Source organism: Dermochelys coriacea, chromosome 4 (genome assembly GCF_009764565.3).
Source record: "Dermochelys coriacea isolate rDerCor1 chromosome 4, rDerCor1.pri.v4, whole genome shotgun sequence".
Classification (NCBI taxonomy): Eukaryota; Metazoa; Chordata; order Testudines; family Dermochelyidae; genus Dermochelys; species Dermochelys coriacea.
Window position 1 is genome coordinate 65,345,694 of NC_050071.1, and position 24,079 is coordinate 65,369,772.

The 24,079-nt window shown below is 37.4% G+C and overlaps 1 protein-coding gene across 13 annotated transcripts in view; it reads left to right on the forward strand.

The window, feature by feature from the left end:
• The window catches only part of RAPGEF2 (Rap guanine nucleotide exchange factor 2), a 310,360-nt gene that overhangs the window by 115,453 nt on the left and 170,828 nt on the right, over positions 1 to 24,079 (forward strand). For all 13 annotated transcript variants that reach the window (XM_038399045.2, XM_038399053.2, XM_038399048.2 and 10 more), the window contains exons 3-4: positions 5,226 to 5,282; positions 22,724 to 22,807. In XM_038399045.2, the coding sequence (XP_038254973.1) occupies positions 5,226 to 5,282; positions 22,724 to 22,807 (141 nt within the window). The remainder of the gene's footprint in view (positions 1 to 5,225; positions 5,283 to 22,723; positions 22,808 to 24,079) is intronic.

A 24,079-nucleotide genomic window follows, 5' to 3' on the forward strand; every position in this document is an offset into this window, starting at 1 on the left:
TAAGTACACTGCCTTTTAAAGTAGATCAGCAAGTTGAGACAGCAGCTGCTGTCAGCAAGTTCCCTCCGTCCTGAGCCCTGTTATGTGTCCCCTCCTGCTCTGTGGAGATAAAGTACAGGAGCGGGGGGCAGGGGACACCCTGACATTAGCACTCCTTTCCCCTCCACCTCTGCTCAGCAAGCATGAGGCTCGGGGAGCAGCTCCAAGGCAGGGCAGGAGGAGCACATGGCAGTGGCGGGAGGAACAGCTGAACTGCCTGGCAATTGATAGCCTGCTGAGCTCTGCCACACACGGAACTTAGGGGAGTGGGGAGCTGATAGGGGGCTGGCGGCCCACCTGGTTCCACGCCCCCACCAGCTAGCTCGAACTGGCTGGTCCTCTTGCAAGCAGTGGACAAAACAGGCAGCTGCCAAACAATGGTACAAGGGAGCATTGTGCAACTTTAAATGAGCATGTTCTCTAATTGATCAGCAACAAAACAACGTTAACCGGGACAACTTTAAGTGAGGAGTTACTGTACCTGATCCTGAGTAAAATTAGTGCACAATCTTAATTAGTCCTATACCATCATAATCACTGCAGTAGGTGATGCTGTTCTGGTTCTGATAGTCTTATGAATTTTAGAGAGAAGTAGGGTGGCCAACTTTCTCATTTATGAAAACGAGACACTGAGCACTGGTACCTGCTCCACCTCTTCCCCCGAGGCCCCATCCCTTGTTCCACTTCTTTCCCTTGAGGCCCTGCTCCCACTCCTCTTCTCTCCCCAACCTTTCCCTGGCTGTTCTCTCTATTACCCTCCCTCTGCCAGCTGAGGAAGGCTCTAGGGATGCGGGAGGGGGCGACTGGGGCAGGATGTTGGAGAGAGAGCCGGTCTCCAGGAGTGGGGTGACTGGGGGAGGGAGAGCTTTTATGTTTCAGTATTAATGCAGCCGTGGCACTATCAAGTAAATTTGCTTTATGTGATTGGTTTATTTGACATTCAATTTCCTTAAATTAATATTTCAACTTTGTAAAAACATTAGATTTTTAATAGAGAATAAATAATTACTATGTTACAGTGCATAAAGTAACATAGAGGGGCAAGCCAAATTACTTTTGTTACCTTATTTTAATGCATTGAATTAACTTTGACACAAATCAGATCTATGGTCTGGATGCTAATCTTCAGTCTATAGACTGTTACTTTATCCTTCACGTGTCATTTTATGCAGTTTTATCCACGTATTGATTTTTTTTTATCCAAGAGCAGTCGGAATATGTTTTGCAACTTGTATGTAGGTACAGAATTCACTTCATTTTGTTGGAAGATGAGCTTTGATCACTCTCAAACTGTTGCAGTATTAATTATTATGAAATTGTATGCAACATTTTTAGCACACTTATTCATGTTTGAGAATACTAGGCTTAAATTGACCTTATAACTTGTAAACAAAGATCATCGTGGCCTGATACATTGATGCATGGCTTTGGCTTGTAAATTGGAATTAAGTCAAGAGATTCTTTCTAAGGAATGTGTGGAACTTGTCCTGTTAACTTTACTAACTCAGAGAATTCCTAGTAGAGAGCTTCTGTTTACAATACCATACATAGAAAAGGCTGACATCATCCAGATTCAGGTTTATAGCGTTTTCCAGGATAGTAACACTTTTTGTGCCTGTTAGTTTGTAAACCACAGTTAGAGATGAATTGTTTTTGTGGTTTTTTTTTTTTTAAACAGCAAGCTTTTCTTCTAAAATAGCTTTGTTCACTACTGAAAAATACTATCTTAAAGTTTTGGGTTTTTTGAGGTTGGTTTTGGTTCTGAACTTGGTTGGCTAAATTATGTTGTGATGTAGGAGATAGATGTAACATTCAAATATCAGTACACCCACAGTAGTGGTCAGAAACTTCATATATAGGAAGGAAGTAATCAACTGCCTATTATGAAAGAGCTTTAATTATATTAATTATAACAAAACACATACATTTTGTTACTGGAAACACTGTGCCAGCTTTTGCAAGATGATTGTGTTTCTTGTTTATCTATAGAAAATTCAGCCATAGTGCTACTAAGGAAGGGTGAATTTGTCTGACTAAAGGAGGAATGGATTTCAACCTTTGCTCCACACTCAAGTCAAAGCTGAATTTACGTGCCAAGTAAAATTGCACTGTCACTGAGAATCCAGACTCTCCTATAATTCCTTAATCCCAGCCTGCGCATCACACAGAACTCTGCTAGCAGAGCAGAGGCTAGAGAGGAACTTATCAGTTTCCTTTATTAATATTTCATGGTTTTTTTAAACCTTAGCTCCAGAAGTAGTGATTTTCCTATTCTGTACCTTCTCTTCGCTTCTCTGTTCTGCAGATTGATTTATGACAAGTAAGACCAAGAGGCTCAATAACTGAAGTTTGAGATCCTAGAACTAAGGGCAGGCATCTGGCTTTTTTAAGGTTGCAGGATCTTCTCATGGAAAGCCATGTGATACAGTGGACAATATTTCAGCAGTAGGATGTATTAATAAGTAGTGAGGCCCAATAAGCTTCTTATTGCACAAGGAAGCAAAAGTGCCCTTCCAGTGAGTAGAAACTTTTTCTTGATGTAGGACATGCAGATCAGAGAGGTTCTCAACATCAAAGTGGACTGTTTGATACAAGAGTGGATAGTCTACTGTTAGGGGAAGGAATGGTCACAGCCCCCTCTGTTCATAAAAAAATTCAGGGAAAAATTTCACCTCTGTTCAGGGAAAAATTCAGGCCCTATCCCTATCCTATTCCCCTCACTAGCCAAGGTTGTTAAAAATCTATGGTGAGAGAGTGGGTATAGGGGTAATTTTAGTAGAACCAAATTGGCTAATGAGGCCCTGGAGCTAGGAGGGAATAGCAATGGCGGTGGGGAAACCTTGTCGCATTTTACAGAAAAATCTAACTGATCCAGGGGCCCAAACCAGTTTCTCCCTCCACTCCTTGAGAAGCCATGCTGTCAGACTTTTCCCCACTTGCCTGGGGTGCTGGGTGGATTGATTTAAATCATGATTTAAATTACCAAGTGGGAAACCTCAATTTAAATAATCAATTTTAATCAACTTTATTTGTACTTCATTTATTTTCTAAAGAAAGGTGCATTCTCATTGGTTGATATAACCATTAAAACATTTTAAGTAAATGGAGCCTGTACACTAGATTTGATACATCTTTTTACTACTACAAGGGTATACTATAATTGTATACATTTAATTAAGAAATTATGTAACATAGTATTTTCAAATTCTTATTAATGGTGAATTTTGAGTGTTAGAAAATGATGAATGATATATTGCTTGTTAGATAATTCACTTTTTGCTCATGAGTTTGTGTCAAGCTTCGTTAGCATGGCAACTGGAATTTAACTGAACACACACAACAACATACGCAATTTATTTTTATCAAGCACAACAACCTCAGTGTTTAGGATACATAAACTTCTCTTGTCAAAACATGTTTCACATTTTTCATCTAAATTAACCAGCCGGTTTAACTGTAGTCAGTGAATTAAATTGATTATTTCAGGTTAGCCTAGAAAAAATTTCAAATATGCCTAAATGCAAGTGTCTGCAGATTAAATTCCTAGTCTCATCTCTGTCTCTTGAAAATGAGACAGTCTCCTGAACTGTTGTCATATTTATAAATTTTGACCTCAAAAGTTGGTTGTTTTCCCCTTGATCCTGTCTTTACATAGAAAAACAAACTTTAACTCAGCTTTTGATAGAGGCTCCTCAATTCAGCATATTTATTTAAATACTCTAAGAGATTATAATAAATTTAGGCCTTAACATATTTTGAATTAAATTCATATTTCCTTTAAAATGTCTGTTTTTAAAGAGAAAAAGCTTATAACTTAAATTAAAATCCGGTTTTTAAAATTTTGTTTTGTTTTGTTTTTTAAATAAACTTTTAGCCATCCTGGTGGAATGAAGGTTATAGTGCTAGGAAACTTTATCTTGATGTATCATCAGAAGCTAGTGGGTTATCTTCACATAGCAAGATACCTCATTGCAACAGAAATGATCACATCCTTAGGGACTGAGAATTTCTGCCTGGAATTCAAATATAGTTCCTGCTGGTTTAATAAAATATTCACGTTAGCTTCTTAAGCAAATCTCCTTATACTTGTCCATCAAGTAGCCTTTCTATTTGCAGTTTGTTCTGTAAGTATAGCATATTTACAGGGGGAGAAATGGTGTAAGCCACTGAGCCACAATGCTGTGTATTTCATGAAGATAAAGTGGTTCTAAGAATCATCACTGATTTCATCACGAAGAGGAAGGTTACCGTTCTCAGGACTTAGGAAATTCCCTTACAATTGTTTTGTCTGAAATAAGTGCACCTGAAGGAAAAGTGGCATATATTGGATGTGAAAGGGGCAATTGAGGATTTTCCTGAAGTCTGGAGAGAGGATTTTCCTGCAGGAAAATCTCTTCACCTTTTGTAACTTACTGCCCTTTTGGAATTGGAAATGAGCAAAGGATTTTAATGCTAAAGCTTCAAAATTTCAGCCACAGGCAGAAGTGTCAACATGAGGTACTTTTTTGAGGTACATTTGGCTTGACCTGAAAAAGCAGGTACTGGAAATCTCACAAAAGACGTCTGATCAGTATTGCATATTGCTTTATTTTTCTTAAAATGTGCCTTGTATTCTGAACTATCTTACTCTGAAATGTGAAATAATACTTAACTCCTCTACAGTGCTTTTCATCAGCAGAACTCAAAGTATGTTATAAAGGAGCTCAATATCATTATCCCCATTTTACAGAGACTAAGCATTTCATGGGAGAGGTTACATCCCACTAATAGTCACATTAGGTAGACTGAATGAGGAATTATTTGTGCCACCGTAGAGACGAACACATTTATTTGGGCATAAGTTTTCATGGGCTAAAACCCACTTCATCGGATGCATACAGTGGAAAATACAGTGGGAAGATGTATATAGATCATGAAAAAATGGGTGTTGCCATACACACTATAAGGAAAGTGATCAGTTAAGGTGAGCTAGGTAAACTGGAAACTTCAGTACTATAAACTCACCAGTTGAAATACGTCCGTAAACAACTTAAACATATATTATTTTTCATTAAGGGCTGAGAATAAATGTGAAAATATTCATTAAATATTTTAATCAAACTTTTTCCAGACATTGAGGCCTTCTTTGAATGATAAACTATAAAGGTGGTAAAGGGGGAAAAAATGTCCTATTTTTTCTCTTGCAGACTGATGTGTGAGACTGTGAGATATGAAAGGCATGAAGCAAACGAAGTTCTGTACTAGTAAGTGTTTCCTCTTTTCTACTATGTGCAGTTCAGTGAACCAAATGTTTCCGAAAGTGCTAAAGGGTGTGTTTATTCCAACTTGCTGATTAAAAGTGTGTTCTGTAAACACAAATGAGCCATCTTAACTTCATCACGTAGCATAGAAATGTGCAGGTTCAAACTGGTGTCAGTGATAGAGAAGGGCAGAGAATTAGTGGATGTGGAATGTCATCTCCTCAGATTAAGCTGTCATCTGGATTTATATCAATCAAGATAAAGCAGTAGTGACCAGCTTTTCCTGCCATAGGTGGCAGATCAACAAATCTAGCATGGGTGATAATTAGCAGGGATGTGAATTGATATCATTTCAGATACAGTGGAGATCTCTTAACAACACACATCCTTAAGTGTTCCATTAATTCACCCACCTCCCCGCAATGGGCTAATTCTTTTTTCAGATTTTTAATGTAAAGCAGGTAACCTGCAATGTAGTATAGTGTTCATCAGTAGATGAGTTGAAAAGTGTATGAATAATGCAGCCTTGCAAATTCCTCTAATCCACTGGCCCAGAGCCTGTAATTTTGGTTTTGCACAGGCAAATAATTTTTTTGTATTTTCATTATTGATCATGACAAAGAATGGTGAACATACTTATGTGCTAAATTTTCAAGATTGCCAGGTAGGTATAATGTCTGAAACGGGAAAAACTAAACAATTTTATCTAAAGAAAGGTATATGGAAAATAAAGATCAGTGGAAACGAACATACTCTAATATCAGTATCTAGCTGGCGTAATCTTAAATGATTGATTGTACCATAACTATTTTATCAGGGAAACTTATGGTGGCAGTTTTTTTTACATTCTGGTTTGACTGCATTCCTTTTTTGTGTGTACTTATGTTTAATAATGATCATCTAGACTCTAAATCTTAGGAATAGGAGTTTTACCTGATCATTAGTTTAAACAAAGAATAGGTATCATAGACACCCCATCTTTGTTTTTTTGTGAACAAAATAAATGCTATTCACAAATTTATCCTTAAATAAGGATTCAGGGTATATATTCTGAGAAAATGTAACATGTAAGTGGAAAATCCTGAAGTCTGGGTTAAATTGAAGTGCCTTTCCCATTCCTTTGCATTGATTCCCTTTGTCAGACCTTTCATGTGACTTTATCTTCACTTTGATCTTCTGCCTGTCCTTTCTACTTACTTTCTGATCCTTTTTTTGCACTCCATTCAGTTAGTTTAATTGGCAATTTCTTCCTATACACACAAGTGCAAAATGTTTTTGGTTTTAGCATGATCAATCTGTGCACGCTTGGACTCTATGAAAACCTATACAGTACTGAGATTTTTTTTTTAAAATTGTTGGAATTTTGTCAAGTCAGACACACAAATTTGTCTGTCTAGGTTGTAGTTTAGCATTTTGATATGTTCATAGAATATCCGGGTTGGAAAGAACCTCGGGAGGTCATCTAGTCCAACCCACTGCTCAAAGCAGGACCAATCCCCAGTTTTTGCCCCAGATCCCTAAATGGTCCCCTCAAGGATTGAACTCACAATTCTTGGTTTAGCAGGCCAGAGCTCAAATCACTGAGTTATTCCTCCCCCCTGTTGTGAGATCAAAGATGGATCCATAAGGAAATCCAGGAAATTCTCCTTGACTACATATGTTCACTACATCCCTACTTGAGATACTTGAGAGTAGCTCTGAAATTCTGGTGTTTTCCGTACATTTGTACGTTTAGTTAATTTCTGTCTTCTTTTAGTATGGTAAACCTCATGGGGGGGGGACTTGTTCTTCATTTGTGTCCTTTTTAAGCTTAGCGTACGTATGTCAAGACACGTGTGTATTATTATTGAGGGTTGTAAAATTAAAATGTAAAAGAGATGCATTCACTAGCCCTTGTATCTGTATGTTTCAAGGGTTAGGTAATGGGATAGACACACTCTTATTTCTAGGTCAGTAGTGACCAAAAAAGTTATTTTTGACCTGCATGAAATGAGTTGGGCATCAATCCTGTTTTCTAGTGGACATTGCAAAACTTCACAACTGGTAGCCCTTGTTTTGTAGTCTCAAAGGCCAAGGATTTAAGTAGGAATGGAGATTGAACTCCTATCTGTTCAATACAGTGCTACGATGATTTCAGTGCTGTCAATATGACAGTTTGTCACAAGTTCTAAAATACACTTTAAAAAAAAGTCTCTATGGAAGTAGCTACAACTATGACGGAGCTATAAATGATTGATTGACCTCTTTTTTTTTTTTTTCATGTATACATGAATGACCTCCCCCAGGCACAACTTAATGTATCGATATTGGGAAGCTAAATCTTTATTTCTCTTCATTTGAAGATGAAAACCAATATACTTGCTGTCAGGTGGAACAAACTACCCACAGAAGCAACATATATTCACTGTAAATATGTGTTCACATGTTTCTAAGTAAAGGACTGAACCCTTGTTTTCTCACGTAGGGGGGAGAGAGCACTACATGGGCAGGGGGTTGAGGGGAGAGGCACCAATTTTCTCATCTAAAGTTATGAGGTACACATTTAAAAATATAACCTACAAAATCATCCGTGTTCATCAAAAACCATGCTATCCATTTTTATCTTTGTCCTAAAACAAATAAGCTGTAAGAATTCATAATACCTATATACATCTTTAATTTTTTTAAATGGCTAAAAGGAAAAAACAGAGCATGTTGTTAAAATTGACTTAGCTCATCTGCATTTACTTAACTATCAGCGAGTGTATGTGCCTGCAACAAATTCTCAAACCCTAGAGCTATCTTTTTGTTTAATATGGGAACTAGGTTATTAAAAGTGGCAGTTCAGCTCCAGTTATTCTTCATTTTCCAGACCTCTCTACTATTTTCATTTGATGTGAAGTTAATGATAGAAGGACTAAAATAGCCTTTGAAGCAAAAATTCAGGTTTGAGATTTTTCCATGCACCTACACCTGATTTTCTTACCTATTTGACAAGACACTCCTACCCCAAAGTCTGATTTAATTTTTTTTTTTTTTTTTTTTTTTTTTTTTTTTTTTGCTGCTTACTACATTCTGTCAAAGTACTTGTTAAAAAGATTCTCGTTTTTCACCTCTACATCATATTGACACTTGGCACTGCCATAGATGAGATTTGGTCAGCACTTTTATTTATAAACCTAATTTTTAATAGTTGTATAAGTTGCCATTTAATTTGTCAGGCTTAACCTTGGCAGCCAAAATACAATTTCTTTTTTATGATCAGGTTAGATTAAATCAGCTCAGCCATATTTGGCAAATGAAGGATCTTTGTGACTATAAAAACTTTTGGCAAATGAGGGATCTTTCAGACTTTTTAAACTTCTCTGAATTAAAAAAAATACAAATACAAAAAACCCCAACTTTAAGTAATTTTTTTCAGTGAACATGGTTGATAAGTGGTATATGGCTATGCAGTTCAACATTTATATATATGATTTTGGTTATGAGGAAGGGAGTGAGCCATGTACCATCGGTGTACCAAAATTTATTTTGGGGATCTATTCCTACAATTTTAATTTTGATTAGATTGGAAAGCTGAGTCTTTAAAATATAAAGTTTTAATAATAAGGTTCTGTTTTACTAGGAAGCAGTTTTTATTCTTATAAGAAAACTATATGGAGCCAATGTGTGTGTATTCAAATAAGTAAAATAACTTGCATGCTTCTCTTATCCCCTTTGAATACATTACGGAATAAGTTATGTTGACAGAAAACTTTTGAATTTTGATGGCATCTAAGGAGATTAAAATCAACGAAGTTCACATGAAATATTGTGCTGGGGAGGTGACAATGACTTCGGTACTTTGGGCCAAATTGATCTCTAGTGTTTGACTTCAGTGGAGTTAAACTATAGATGAATTTATTGCATTAAGTTTTTATGATTCATAAAAAAAAAAGCAGGTTGCTCTGATACTTTGTGACCTTTGAAAAGAGGATCCTCCTAGCCACTGCATGATTTAGTTCCTCCTTCCTTCTCCAACTTCTTTTCTGGGAATGTGTATCCAATACAAAATTTCCAAGACTGATCTGTTTGATAAATACTTCTTCTTAAATTCTTGCCAATGAGAAAATATTTCAGAGTTTGATAGTTAGTTATGGATTAGTGGTTTCAATAGGGTTGCCTCCTAAAACTGAAATGCCTTAGATAAGTGTTCTCCACCTTTTAAATGTTTTGAACTAATTTTAAATAAGAATAATCTTCTTCCATCAACACTTCCTTAATAGAATTAATAGAATAATTTGGAATTTTTCCTATTTTTTTCTAATACAATACTCCATTAGTTCTGCTACCAAGTGTATTTTTAATGTGAAAAACCCTTAATCTGTCTTCAGTGATGGACATCTTTTGACTAAAAAATTAAATACATACACTACTACACAAATGATGACTTGAGAAGACTTCTAAATGATAAGTGGAGTCGAATCAGTTGTTTTGCTAAACTGAAGATCCACTGAATGCATCCAGTGAAGTGAGCTGTAGCTCACGAAAGCTTATGCTCAAATAAATTTGTTAGCCTCTAAGGTGCCTCCTTTTCTTTTTGAAGATCCACAGTTTCAGGTACTCAAAAGAGAACTTACAATTTGTTGGCTGAATTTCTGATTAAGGTACACTGTATCTCTTATTGAAATGTTTAGGTGCAAAACTATACCTCAGTCTCCCATCTTTCATTTTCCCCTCTCATACACCTTCTTAAAAAATATAGTATAATTTGTAGTAAGAAATAACTATGGAATTGCTAATATTACAGTATGGTTGGTAGCTGTTGGTAAATTGTATTTCTGTGGTGAATGTAGTTTTAATTTTTAATAAGTTGAAAGCAATATAATATATATGGGGACAAAACGATTTTTACCTCTGCTCCGATTGGGCAGCTCTGTGTTCTAAGATTAGTTCCAAATGCTCTCGTTCTGTAGCTGTGATATCACAGAATGACATCATCTGGGGGGGGCTGCAACTCAGTGAAACCTGCTACTAGATCTTTACAGGACAGTGAAAGGTTTGTTTTTATTTATTTATTTATTTATTTAAGTAGGGCCAGGTCCCTAGCCCTTTTGCATTATGTGGCATAGTGTCTTTGCAGCCGCCAAAATCTTCCCTTTTCCTTCTGCATTCAGTCTCTGGGTCCACCGAAATGAAATTGTGGATGCCCTGCATATGTGTAGACCCTAATTAGCTGGAGAGAGGGATGGCAGAGAAGAAGGTATGAAGTAATTTAAAAGGCCCATGGAGTGCTACTAGCTGACAGCCTCAAAATGTAGCTGTTGACAAACAGTAAGAGAAGTGATCATTGGATGTTTCATATCTGCATGCGGACCCCAGCAACCCCTGGAGAAGAACGGTGTTTAGGAGAAGGAAGCATGCTTAAAGACCTATTCACAGATCTTGCTCCCTAACTGCTGTCTTCTCCAATTCTCATAAGCAAAATGTAATTGAAATAAAGATTTTACATAGAATCAAAATTAATATCATTTAATATATTTTGGAACTTGTGTATTAAAACATTTTGAAAAGTAGCTGAGGACAAGTAGCAGCTGTTGTTAAAAACAAAACCCTAGCTATTTCATTGTAGCTGTAGGTCTGTGTAATATCCATGAGTGCTGTGCAATGAGAGGTGAGGCACAGGGTTTAGAGGGTTCTTGGGAATGAGTGTGGGAAACTTATTTGTATGTGCTCCCCAGAGTGATTCTTTGGATCCTACAGTAAAGCAGCCAGTAGCTCTTCCATAGCCCCTCCTTGCCAGCCTGTGTCTTCAGGATTGGTCAATAGCATGGAGGCAGCATATGCAAGAGAGGGGGGCTAATGAAGGCAGGCATGCATGTGTGCATAGTCTGACATAGCTATAGAGTGGGAGGTGGGTGCATGCCAGACATAATGTGGCCCTTAGTGTTTGTGGTGACTCTTAGCCTGGACAGCGTACTCTAAATAGACATAACTCTTTTTAAATTTACTTTTAAATTTAATGCTTTTGTTAATTAACATTTAATGGTCCAGACTTATACTGTGCACCATTTACATACTGGTGAAAGGTCTGGGATGTTGAGAGAAGTCAAAATTTTCATGCTTGATATATTAGGTTCCCAGTATAATTATTTCCTCTTGTTTTCTTTGACACTTTGCTCTACTCTTACTTTAAACTTATTTTTTCCAAACATTGTGTGTTTCTTCATGGAGGCTTTGGAAATATTTCAGAATTTACTGTTCTTAATGCTCAGTGAAGATCCTTGATTTCAGAGTTAGTAACAGATTTCCTCTTAACCCCTGTATTTCCAAGGGCACAGAAGACACTTTGCAACTGTTTGATTAAAAACCCTCTAAATAAACATCATACTCAGGATTAAGTCTGTTCTGAAACTTTTGTCTGGATCAGCATACTGATTTTTAGATAGACCTCTTCGGGCAATATATAGTACTTCCATAGGTTCCTGTGAAAGTCATCCAACAGGATATTTAATAATGCAAAGAGTCATTGTTGAATGGCTGGTCTATTGCTTTTTCGCTCTCCTGAAGGTGTATTATACCTTCTGATAGCCAGACAGTTGGCAAAGTGGTACTGGGATCCTGCCAGCTCTGCACTGCAGTAAATCAGGATTTCTTGTTTATATATTTTATTGGGAGGGCATTTGCCATGGGGAGCTTCTTAGCCAACATCTGCCATTAGGACAAATACATTCAAGGGCTTGATAGTTGATTCTGCATAGATAATGTTATTGAATAAAGACTTAATAGTATAAACTATTCATTGTAGTACAGTGAGTTCTAGAATTTTTACATTATTGTTTTTGACATGCTTTGTGAGCCTTTTGTCAAATTGAAATTAAGGCTTTTAGAAGAATTATAGGTTGCACCCTCTTTTTTTACGATAAATGTTTGAGTAAAAACAGTCATATTTTTATTGTTGCAGCAGTGCTTGGGAGTAAGAGGTAGTTTAGAGAAATAATGCCAGGGCATAGGATTTACTAAATAGTAGACTGTGTCCACAAAATCTGTATGTAGGATTATGTAATCATATACCACTTCCATCACAGTTTTGCCACTAATTAGAATGGAATTTTGTTAAGAAAAGAGTCTACTGCTTTTTCTTCCTGAATTTCTATCCATAATCTCAAGTGCTATATAATTGCTGAAAATTTTAATATCAATCTTATGCAGTGTTAGGTTATTTATGCAGGGAAACGTGGCTGATCATTGTCTATAGACAGGTATGAAAAAGCTTGCTCACAGACTTATGGAAACTGTTTTTTACAAACACCCATCTCTGTAGAGGCTTACTTTTTATACTACAAAATTTCTTTTATGCTGTTCTTACAGTAACTGGTGCTATTTTTAGTGATTAGAAAAAGATAGAAGAATACTGTTGAGATCTTTCAGAGAAAGATGCATTGGTTGTGTGTGCAGAAATCTACAAATTATTTCCTGAAGTGTTGGCCTAGTGTTTTGTATGTCCTATGTTTACATTTTTAGATACCAAGAGCCAAATTTTGCCAACTTTCATCTCATTTCATCAGCGAGTCACAACTGTGGACATCAGTTTAAACAAAAATGCCACTTAAAAATTACAAGTTTAATGATAACTAGGAACACGATTTTTTTGTTGCCCTTCTGATATTTGTGATCTTTCTATTTTGTTAAATTTGGGATGAGGTTGACGGATAAGGAGAAATATACAATAGCAATATAATTATTTGGTTAATATACATCAAGTTAAAATGTTCAGGTATTTGGCGGTGGGGGAGGGCAGGTAGGGTTGTAGCTGACACATAGACCATCAGTTGTACCTTCAGTACATACTCTCATATTTCTTTGTTTGGGAGTATCTTATTCTTTAAACACTGCTTACATATAGCATCAGGAGCTCAAGCGTGGTGATGTGGCAGATGGCCAATTATTATTTATCAGTTAGTTGACAGACCAGTTAAAAATGTGAACAGCTAACCTTCTGATTGCAGATAATGTGCCAGTGATCAAACAACTCAGGTAAGGTGGTAGCTGACTACTTGGGAAAATATTGAAAAAGTGGAAGTTTTTTTTTTTGCAATGCAACATCACCAGTCACTTCAAGGGAAATGTCTAATACTATAGTAGTTGCTTACATAAACAAAGAGGGCCCGAAAACAGCTGTCTACACACAGATGTTGACTATGAGATGGGCAAGGAAAAAGCTGTTATCTTCAGAACTGCGTATGTGTGAGGAAAACTCAAACACACGAGAGATGAATCTGAAGAAACTAACACCCTCGGAGTATGGGTTTATAGAATAAGCTCTCTTTTAATTCCATCATGTAATGTCTAATACTTGACACTGGAAAGGTGTTTCTCATTTCCAAGATGTCCGCTTTTCTCCTATGGCTTGGATTAATTCTCTCCCATCTTTTCTGCTTATTCAAAATAGATGTTGGAACACAAGTAGTCTTTTCTCATTTTCCATACATCTCTCAAGAAGGAGGAGTCTGGGTATACATATCCCAGTCCATATAATTGAGGGGCAACTTCAGTTGCTGCCTTGAACCTGTGCTCAGGTGTTCTGAGACCTGGTTTATGCACGACATATTTATTGGTATCACTATTTTGGGTGTGTGTGTGTGGGGGGGGGCTTAAATCAACAAACCTCCCAATGAAAAGCACTGGGATAACAGCAGTCGCAGACTAGTGGAGTTGTACTGCTTTAACTATAACTCTATGGTTAAGAGGTACAATTTTGGTGTGTGGGCAAACATTTAGATTCTTGGAACCATAGTGATTTCCTGAGGGTTCCACTTTTCTTGCCAGAATCAAGGAAGATATGTTTCTCTAGGCTCTTGCCGCTCTTGTAATCTTTGCAAGTCGGAAATGGGTTAGGAAATACAAGACCACCTCTTAAAGTTTGGACTGATTCTCTCAGTGTCTTCTGGAAGTTATGGGTATGCTATTTAGTTGGTGGTCCTTATGGAGCCTGGGTTACAAAACTTGAAGGGAAAGTAAATCTCTTTAAACCTCCTCCATCCCCTTCAGGGTAGAGATTCTCAAGTTTATAATCCAGGGCGTGAATACATTAAAGCCCTCTTCTGATTTGATTTCCATCAGACTAATTCCCTGATCCTGCAGGCATTCATACATGTGCTTAACTTTACACACACATTATCCTAGTTAAACCAACGGGAAAACTCTCATGCATAAAGTTAAGCATGTGCTTAAGTGTTTGCAAAATTGGGTCAGAAATATCTTATCTCCAGTTCTATTACAGTACTGACCTAACCAATAATCCATTGTTGCAAAGGTTGTATTTATACTGGTGCCATTTGTGGCAGGAGTGGAGAATCAGATATTTAAGTGGGCCATTTAAATCTATGACACTATTTTAACAGAGAAAAAGAAATTTTAGGCCATGTTCAGGGAAGTCTTGCTAGAGATGACACAAGTAATTTGTTGGGTCCTGCAAGGGACTGAGCAGTACCTTAATTTCAAGTCACTTCCCAGGAATTGAGGGTATTTAGGAGTTTGTACGGTCCAGAACCTTGAAGGTCAAGGTTTGGTTATAATTTTGAATCACTCTGGCTCAGAAACTATAGCATTTAGCATCCTGGCTATCACCCAGGTGAGGCAACTATTTCTACTGAAGGAATGAATATCCAAATAATAAATCCAAATAATTTTACAGATGGTGCTAAAACTGTTTTATGTGAGCCATTGTCTGCAGTCCCTGGCCTTAATGTGAGCATGCCCAAGGAAAACATGCATGAGTGCTGTGTGTGTTGATTGGGTTTATAATAAGTTAAAATGTTGTATGGGTTCTCTTTCAGAAACCTGGAATTATGATGTACTCTGCTAAATAGAAAATGACCTCAAACCTTAACAGTTATGTTGAACATAGTCAATTGAAAAATGTTTAAAGTAGTTTCAGGTACCATATCTGTTCCAGAGATTGTGGGGATAAGGTGGAAGTTGTAGCTATTGCATCACTTGGGCAAGCAACTCATGATGTAAAGAAAATACGTATTTTTCAATTAAACACAGGACAATATAATAATAAAATCAGATACTCTCACAGCAGAATTTTTAACTTCCTTCAGCTTGATCAATTTGGCTGTCTGAATACTACAGGCTCAATGGGAGAGTCTACAACCTCCTTGAATCACAACAATGTGATAAGTGGAGCTTATGAACTCAGCCAGTACAGCCATATGTTGGCAGAGCTTTATAAACTCTACCAGACCTTTGAACTTTATGAATATCTCTGTATCTGGGAGCGCATACATATATTAGAAAATGTATTGTGAAGAAGTCCTGAAAAAAGCATCTGACCTTATCAGCAGTTAGAATTGTGCTTTTGATGTCATCAGGGACTGTTCAATAAAAAGAAACTTAGTTTTCAAACAGTTATTTGTGTGACAACATCACAAAGTCATGTCTCAAAGTTACACGTTTCAGAAATAACTTGTCTGATTTATCTCAAGTTTTGCAGGTGCAAAAAAAAAACAAAACCCAACAACTTCCCTCTAGCTACTGACCTCATATTCAAGTAAGAAGGACTTCTTTGAGAAAGTTAGAGAGGGAACCATAGTCGTGCATCTAATGGAACCCTGACTCTGGAGTTCCTATTATAAGTCCATAATTCCTGTAAATCAAGGACTTGCATACACTGAGGCAAGGTGAATCTAAATTTTTCAGCAAGTCCCCTGGTGTCTGCAGTGTTGTGTTACAATAGAATCGGAATTCCACAATAGCTTAATTTAAAATAAAATCTCACTTTATTGAATATAAAGCATGAATTAAATCAGCATAATAGCAGTTTTGTGTTTTTATGTTATACTCAATTTTACATTGTTTCAACACTGCATTCAGAATGCTGCAGATTTTTATCAATATGTAGTCTGCTTTGTAGAAGTTGTAACGGGAACCTGGTGCTTTTGGCAGCTTGCACCTTTTGCATTTGAGTATATAGGAGGCATTTTGCAATCATGGGATAAGCACATTAGCTGGATATTTCTGAGTTTGGGGGCTGTTTGCTTCCCAGGTCCATACCCATTCTTCTCCAACTGTTAGGGCTGCTCTATGCGCCAAAGTTTTGTTGGCAAAACTTGCCATATTTTGGCACATCCTTGCCTGCATCCACATTTGATTTTGACATTTATCAGTAAAACTCTGACTTCAAGTTGGTCTAATTAAACCTCCTCACAGAATGACAGACCCCCTTTATTGACACTGTTCCACCAGCAGAATGCCTCTGTGGACTTTTGATTACCCGTATTGATAAAAACTGTCCACTGTGGTAGCTGTTAGAAGTTCCACAAATACAGAAGAATCTGGAACCTTCTTATTAAAACAGACATGCAGTTGCCATTTCCATCTGGTGATGTATCAAACAATTCCACCACTTGGAATTCATGTAACATGGAGCAAGTGAGAAGTGTGTGTTTAGAAAAACAAAGACCAGCATATGTCAAACACTTGTTCCTTTCTGTAATATTAGTCTCATCTTTTGTCTTCAAGCAATGTCACAATCTGAAGGACTATATCTACTTGTTCCCATATATTAATTTAGGTCAATGGATTTTTTAACGTCAGATTGACTGAAAGGTTAACTTATTACTGTACTCCATATAATTTATGTCAAGAAGCTCCCTGTAGTGGATACTTTTGGAAAGGCCACCAGTGTTCCTTCTGCCTCAGCTAACTCCAGATTAATGGGTGCTCACAGAGACCCAGGCAAAAAGGGCCTGTGAATGTTCTGCCTTGTAATTTGCTCTGATCAACTGGCCAAAGTGGTTTTTTGGCAGAAACTGTAATGACTCCCCTAACTGTGGACTACTGGGCAAGCACTACACTTAACACCCCATATACTCAACCTGTGGCTGTGGAATTTTCCACTGAAGCTACCCATGCTCCAGAATTTTACATCTGCTTCTAAGCTCTTGTTTTTTTAAAAAATTAGCCATTGTGGTTGCAGAGAGAACCTACCAAATATGAACAGTGTAAACTGGTGGAGTACTATCTGCCTGAGTCTGCATGCATCATGGAACAATAGCTCTTAGAGATCTGAACTTTCCTATTCATCTCAGTGAGGTGCTAATTTAGTGATGCAGGTATCAGTGACACTGTTAACTATTTCAGTGCTGATAATTTAACCATTAGCTAATGTGTTTATTCTACAAACTCAAACTGCCTATTGGGTCACCAGAAGCTCGACATGTCTTACCCAACTGCCAAAATTTCCAGCTTCCTGCTAATAACTTCCAAAATGCAAATAAGCTTTTACAATATAAAATTCTATATTATGTTGAAAATTAAAAAGGAAGTAGTGGCGTAAAATAAACTGGTTTAGTATCACATTAAATAAGGATATACTATAGTGATTATATTCATTTTCATATTCATTAACCTAATTTTTAAAATTTATGTGAAGCTGCTGCAGAATCTCCAGTCTTATGCACAAAAGTGCTGCAGAATGCAAGGTGTTTTGCCGCAGAAGTAGGATCAAGCTTACTACAAAATACATGGGGCCTTGATTGTGCATCTGCATTAGAGGATAATAGTATTTGCAGAATGATTTCTTTTAGTAATTGCAGATTCTCATGGTCGTCCTTATCTAGATGACATAGTCTAATCAATCGTTTAATGCAAAGAACAATTACTGGGACATATTGTCTGTTTCAGGATTTGCTCATTGTTCTGTGCCTTACTACTGTACTTCAGCTGTGTAATTCAGAAATACCTCAGCTGAAGTCAGTGTAAAACTAGTGTGAATGAGATTGTCCACAAGAAAGAGTGCCTGGTTTAGTGTGTGGTTTTTTAAAAAAATAAAAATAAATATTTTGTTTTCACCTGGACCTTGGACTTGTGTAATCTAAGTAACATCTGATGAGAATTGGTTTGGGGAACTAGAGGATTCTTCACTGGTTTTGTGGTCTGAATAAGCTGCTTTTTTTCAGCGATAGGTGAATTACTGAAAAGCTTCATTTCCAAACAGCATCGTTAAAAGCTTTTCCTCACTTTGGGCCTGATGCTGCAAGGTGCTGAGCACCTCCTGTCAGATCAGTTGTGGGTGCTCAGTATATTGCAGGAGTCGGCTATTAATGCACACATCTCTGTGTCAGAGAGCTTAATTTACAAATGCATCGTCTTGTTGTGCCCATTTTAGTGCTGCTTCCAAACCTGTGTTTGCACAATACTGTACTTCTATCTAGAAGATAATACTGTAGTATTAGAGTTTCTGCAATAATGATCTGTTACTTCAAAGACTGTATCTAACCACAAACAATAGTTTTTAATATTCTCAAAAGCTTATTGTTCCCTAAATGCCTGGAAAACTTTCCTTGTAATATTATTGAATATACTTGTTGTGTAACTTATAATAGTGCAGCAATACCTTTTAAGGAAGAGATGCATGTTCTCCACATGCTATAGGACTGGTTTTGATACTCTTCTCCCATGCACTCCTTTTTGCCAAAAAGAAGCCAGTCTACAAGAGATTTTAGAAATAAGATTTTATGCCAGGTTAGAACTTTTTTTCCTGGAGATTAGAAGGTATCTTTGGGACAGGTGGTAGGCAAAATTTTGTTGTTAATCTGTTGTCTGGTCATAGCTCAAAAATGGCTTGGTCGAGATACTCCAGCTCTGTTTTAAACTGTTTGTCTTGCTTTGGCTATTTTCATAGATTTACAGGGTGCAATTATCTATTTTCATAGATTCATAGGGTGCATTTAAGTCTACTGTAGCCAGATGTGAGCTTCTTGCATCATGCATAACTGCCATGCGTGCCATAGGAAATTCAGAGGAGCTGTTGCACCATGCATAATTCCCAAGTTGTTTTTTTTAATTATTATTCTAGGAAGCCCACAATTTGTGGATGTGGATTTCCTAAGGCATGTGTGGAGGGCAGGGTAGGAGGGCGAGTATGGAGTGGGGAGGAAGGGGGACTGTGATTGCAGAGTTTCTAGAGAGCAGAACATCCAAACTCTGGAACATGACTCCAGAAGTGGGTAATGAGAAGGCTGCCCACTTGTTTGCACCTCACACGTTGAGAAATGATTCATGTTAAAATGTAGCAGGGAGCGAGAGTAAAGGAGGGATGGAGATGCACTGCTCCTTTCCCTGCCCTTCCTCCCTTCTGCTGCTTTCTGGCTGTCCAGACCCCATCACTTCTCCTCAAGTGCAGCTTCTCACCTACACAGTGCTATGCTCCAAGGGAAGCACAATTTCAAAAGGCTGTGGAGCTGGTTCTATAGCCTCTTGAACCAGGAACACAGTACTGTGCTGGAGGGGGTTTGGGGTGAAGGGGAGACACCCCACTGGCAATCCTATCCCACCTAACAGCCAAGAACTTCCCTCCATAACTCTTACCAGCAGCTTCCTTACCCAGCATCCCTACCCGCCATTTCTGCCATAATGTCTCACCCACATCCAAAATCAGCAATTGTAATTAAAGAAAAATCAGTTTAGATTCTGTTAAACCTCATAGAGGCAATGTTGGAAGGCAGGAAGGAGTGATGGGTGTAGGGGAAATGGGTGGGGAGGAGAGGAAGCAGAGAGAAAATCAGATGTCCAATTGTTGATTATATGTCAAAATTTGCCATGTCTCAAGGTGATTGTTCCTGAAACTTTGACCTATTTATGCATCAGTTCCTTTATGGCTTTCTTTTGCTTGATAATTCAATATTCTTAATTGATGCCACAAACCATCACAAAGAAGATAATCTTGAGCAGTACCAAAAATATAGCTGTGAAATAGAATCAAGTTCAGTGTATTCCAGCTTTAGATAAGTATAGGGTGCAGATTGCACAAGTCACTAATAACAGGTTCTTTACTCATTGGCTAGGTAACATTTATTATAGGAAGTGAGGTTGGTGGTCACAGAAAGGAGTGTCATGGAAGACTTGCCTTAAAATTCAAATATATATATATTTGTATATGTGTGTGTATGTGTGTATCAAAATACCCCTTGGATTGTGCATACTTGCAGCCTTAGGCTGGTACAAGATGAAAAACAGTCCAACCTTGTGCATACTGGTAACAGTAAAGATAGTTTTTCTTCTACGTGGAGATCACCATAAGAGAGCTTGTTAGTACTCTACAGTGAAGACCTACACAGAGACTTTTTAATTTGTGTTGCTTCTGGGCAGTTCAGGGCCCAAGATATTGGAAATATCCCTAACCTGATTTACGATCAAATAATTAAGTTTGACTTTCAGCTTTTCCTTTTCAGAAACTGTCATTTCAATGTGCAACGTGAACTCTTCCTTCCACTGCTTAAATTTTTGAGAAGTTCTTAATCTTAAAACAGTAATTCCAAGGCCTATTTTCATATTTTGCTGTGTCTGCCTTCACAGATTAATTTGTGTATTTGCAAACTTCCTCTACTGCACAATGCCAGCTTTTCTCAGTTCATGCTCATGTTTCTTTCCCTCAGTTCATGCTCATGCTTCTATATCCTCTACAGTCTGTCTCTAACTCAGCTTTTCAGTCAGATTAAAGCTTTCTTTATTTTTCCTAATTTGTTTTCCGTTTTATTTAAACTTCTGTTGTCACCATTTCTCAGTGCCTATTCGTATCAGTAAAAAAAGAAAATAGAGATCCTTGACAACATGCCTGGGGAAGAAAACAACAGTTTGTTCTTGGTATGCAAGGAAGAGTAAGCATGACATGTTGCCATTGACATATATCTTATTTTCTGTTATGTCCTGTGATGATGCTCTAATTTACCTCCATTGGAATTTGTCTTCCACGATAAGTTCTTGTAGCATGTAGTTTCCCATATCACAATAGTGTTGCCCATTTGGTGAGAATAAGAACTATTTTTGGCCACATGGCCATCTCAATCAATTGTTCTGTACTTGGTTATTGAAGGAAATGAGACTGTGATCTATTTGTTTATCATCCAGGTATCTGATGTCTCCTCATGGCAAACAGTTTCATTATTAAGTCTGCAAGAGTGACTTATTTCTATCATGGCTATATGTTCAGGGAAGAACTGAAAGAGAATTAACTTCCTAAGTATGATTGTTAATACTCTACCATGTATATGCTTTTCTAGTAATTTCTAGCCATTTTTCTGATTGTTGCTTTTTTTGTCTCACATCATCCTCTCTCTCTAAAAATTACTACATGCATTTCTACAGCGCTCACCACTGTGGTATCTTGGTGCTCTTTTGAGGACATTGTCATGTATGTACTTTCAGCTTTGCTTTTTAAAATGAGAAATGTGCAGCTAGTTTAAATAGCTTACTTAGCTTAAATATTGTATTTTAATAACTATGCTGTCACCTTTTGTTAAAAGATACGTGGGCTAGGCTTGCTTGAAGTTTGAACAAGCTAATTGTTGCTAAAAACTTGAAGCTTGTCATTTAAAGAATTAAGTAGGAAGTGCTATAGAATGATTAATTCTACATCCTTAAGAGTGTACCTCAGTAATTTTGATTTTTGATGAAAATGTTATGTACTTTTATTGACTGGATTCAAGCATCTGGGCAACAAGCTGTAGGAGTGGTGAAAACTGAAGAAGCAAAGAATGAATGGTCACAGCCTAGCCTACACCAATTAAGATGGCACAAACTACTTGCTGTTCTAATGTGGTTATTCCCTGTAAATCTTGAGAAACTAGTTTAATCCCCCATCTAGGTGTCACCTACAGACATGTTTCTTGCAGGTTTTGAGGGCAATGAAGGGGTGGTTGTGTTGTACAGGCGGGAAGGCCAGCTGAGATATAAGCTGGGTCAGGATCACTGAGAGAAGCAAGTTGCAATTTGTTCCTCCTTTCCTGCTAGTAACTAATCACTATCACTTGTCCTGATCTCGCGCAAAAAAAAAAAGCTGCTTTTCCCTGCTGCACCCTCTCTTATGCTAGGAAGAAGCATGGAACAGCAGTACAAAGTAGCACCAGATACACAGGCAGCCCAGAATAGTTTGGTGTGGGCAGGCTGACAAATGAGTGGAGGTGCTCTTGGAATGTGAGCCCTCTGTCTGCCCTATGGTTGGCAAGACAGAGCCATGAAGTGAGTAAATATTTTTTTTTGGACAAGGGGATGGGAAGGAGGGACCATCCAGAAATGGGGAAGGAGCTCATGTTGAAGGCTAGGGGCTCTGTCCTCCATCAAAGGGTAAGAGATTCTGCAGAATACAAAGCAATATTACTAAGCTTGACTTTGTTTTTGATCTTTTATAATCAGGTGCAGTTTTATTTTATTGGGCTGCTGTGGGCTACTGCTACCAAATATTGTAATTTTAAAAATACTATTAAGTAATTCAAGGTGTTCTGGTGATGTATGTGTTTTTAGGGGGAAATTAGAATTGTTTAAGGAATTTTGATGCAAATGATTAAACAGTAGCTTTCCTTCATAGTTTGTTATGCATTTTTGGCTCATGGTTTTGTGATGCTCTTCCTAACATATTTTTGCAATTTCTACCTACTATCTAAATTATGTTTCTCATCATTTTCTCTTCTTTATTCCAGCCCTGATGATATTGGCACCTGTTGGTATATCCTGCTGTCTGGTTCAGTATTCATCAAAGAGTCTATGTTTCTTCCAAGGAGCAGGTATGTCTATTTAAATATCTGTATATTTTAAAGGAACACCATGAAATGGAATTCTAGTCAGTATTTTAAAAAGTACTCAGGTTATACCTTTAGTATTTCTTGTCATTTTTTGCAGTTTTACAATCCTATCTTCTCATCTTTCTAAATATCTCTCTTCTGTTTTGAGTGAAAGACCCACACAGGGAGATATTGACTATACATGAAAGTACTGTTAGATGCACAAAAATAAACAAGTTGGAAAACAGAAAAAAATATGTTTTGTAGTGGTGTACTCAAAGGACACAACTGGAATTGGGAGACCTATTGTTCTAGGCATATGTCGAACAGATACAAAGATGCAGTCCTTGCCTTGAAGAGCTTACAGTCTAACAAGAAAAGTGGCATAGAAAGGATGTGTAACATTGTTTTAGATTGAATTTACACTTATTAAACATTTTTTGTCTATTTAAGTAACAGACTTAGAAACATTTTGAATCAATGATACGTAGCTGAAATCTGTATTTATTATTTCTGGTAGCATCATAGTCAACTATGCACTGTGCCAAACAGAAGGAAAGTCACAGTCCCTATCACTAAGAGTTTATGGCCTGAGAGTCAAAAATAGGAGAATAGGTACAACAAAAATGTAGTGGTTAAGGTTTTGATTAACATGTTTTGAGGATATGATGTTTTTAGTAATGCAATTTGTTTTGCATTACAAATATAAACTCTCTCCGTTGCCCTTCTATTTTACTCATATTACTTGATTAATTTCTTATAGTTGTCATAGATTTGGTTTGTCAGGAGAGGTTTGAATGTTATGCGGCTTTCACCAAGCTCTCGGAGGGTATTCAAATCCTAAGGTATGGTGTGGAAGAAAATATACAGATGGATTGCAAAAGTTGGCATCCCTGGGGGCGGGCAGCAAAGTTCTATAAGTAGCAAGAGGTGGTGTAACAGATCCTGAAGGGCAAGGTTAAACTTACACTTGATGTGGTTAGGATAAGAAGAACAGTCAAAATAACAGGCAAGATGATGATAGGTAGAGGATGTTTTGTTGGTGTCGGAGTGCACAGAAAGGAGAAAAAGTAATCCAGATGGTAGATGAGAGCTTCAGCAAGCGTCTTAGATAATAAGGAAAAAAAGAGAAAGTCAGGACTTTCATAACTTATGTATGAAGAAACAGCAAGATTTGGAAATGGGCTGACTCTGACAAGGGAGAGGGAGGAGTCAAAGATGATACCCAGGTTATGTGCCTGATAGAGAGTAGTAGTGAACAGTGATAGAGAATGG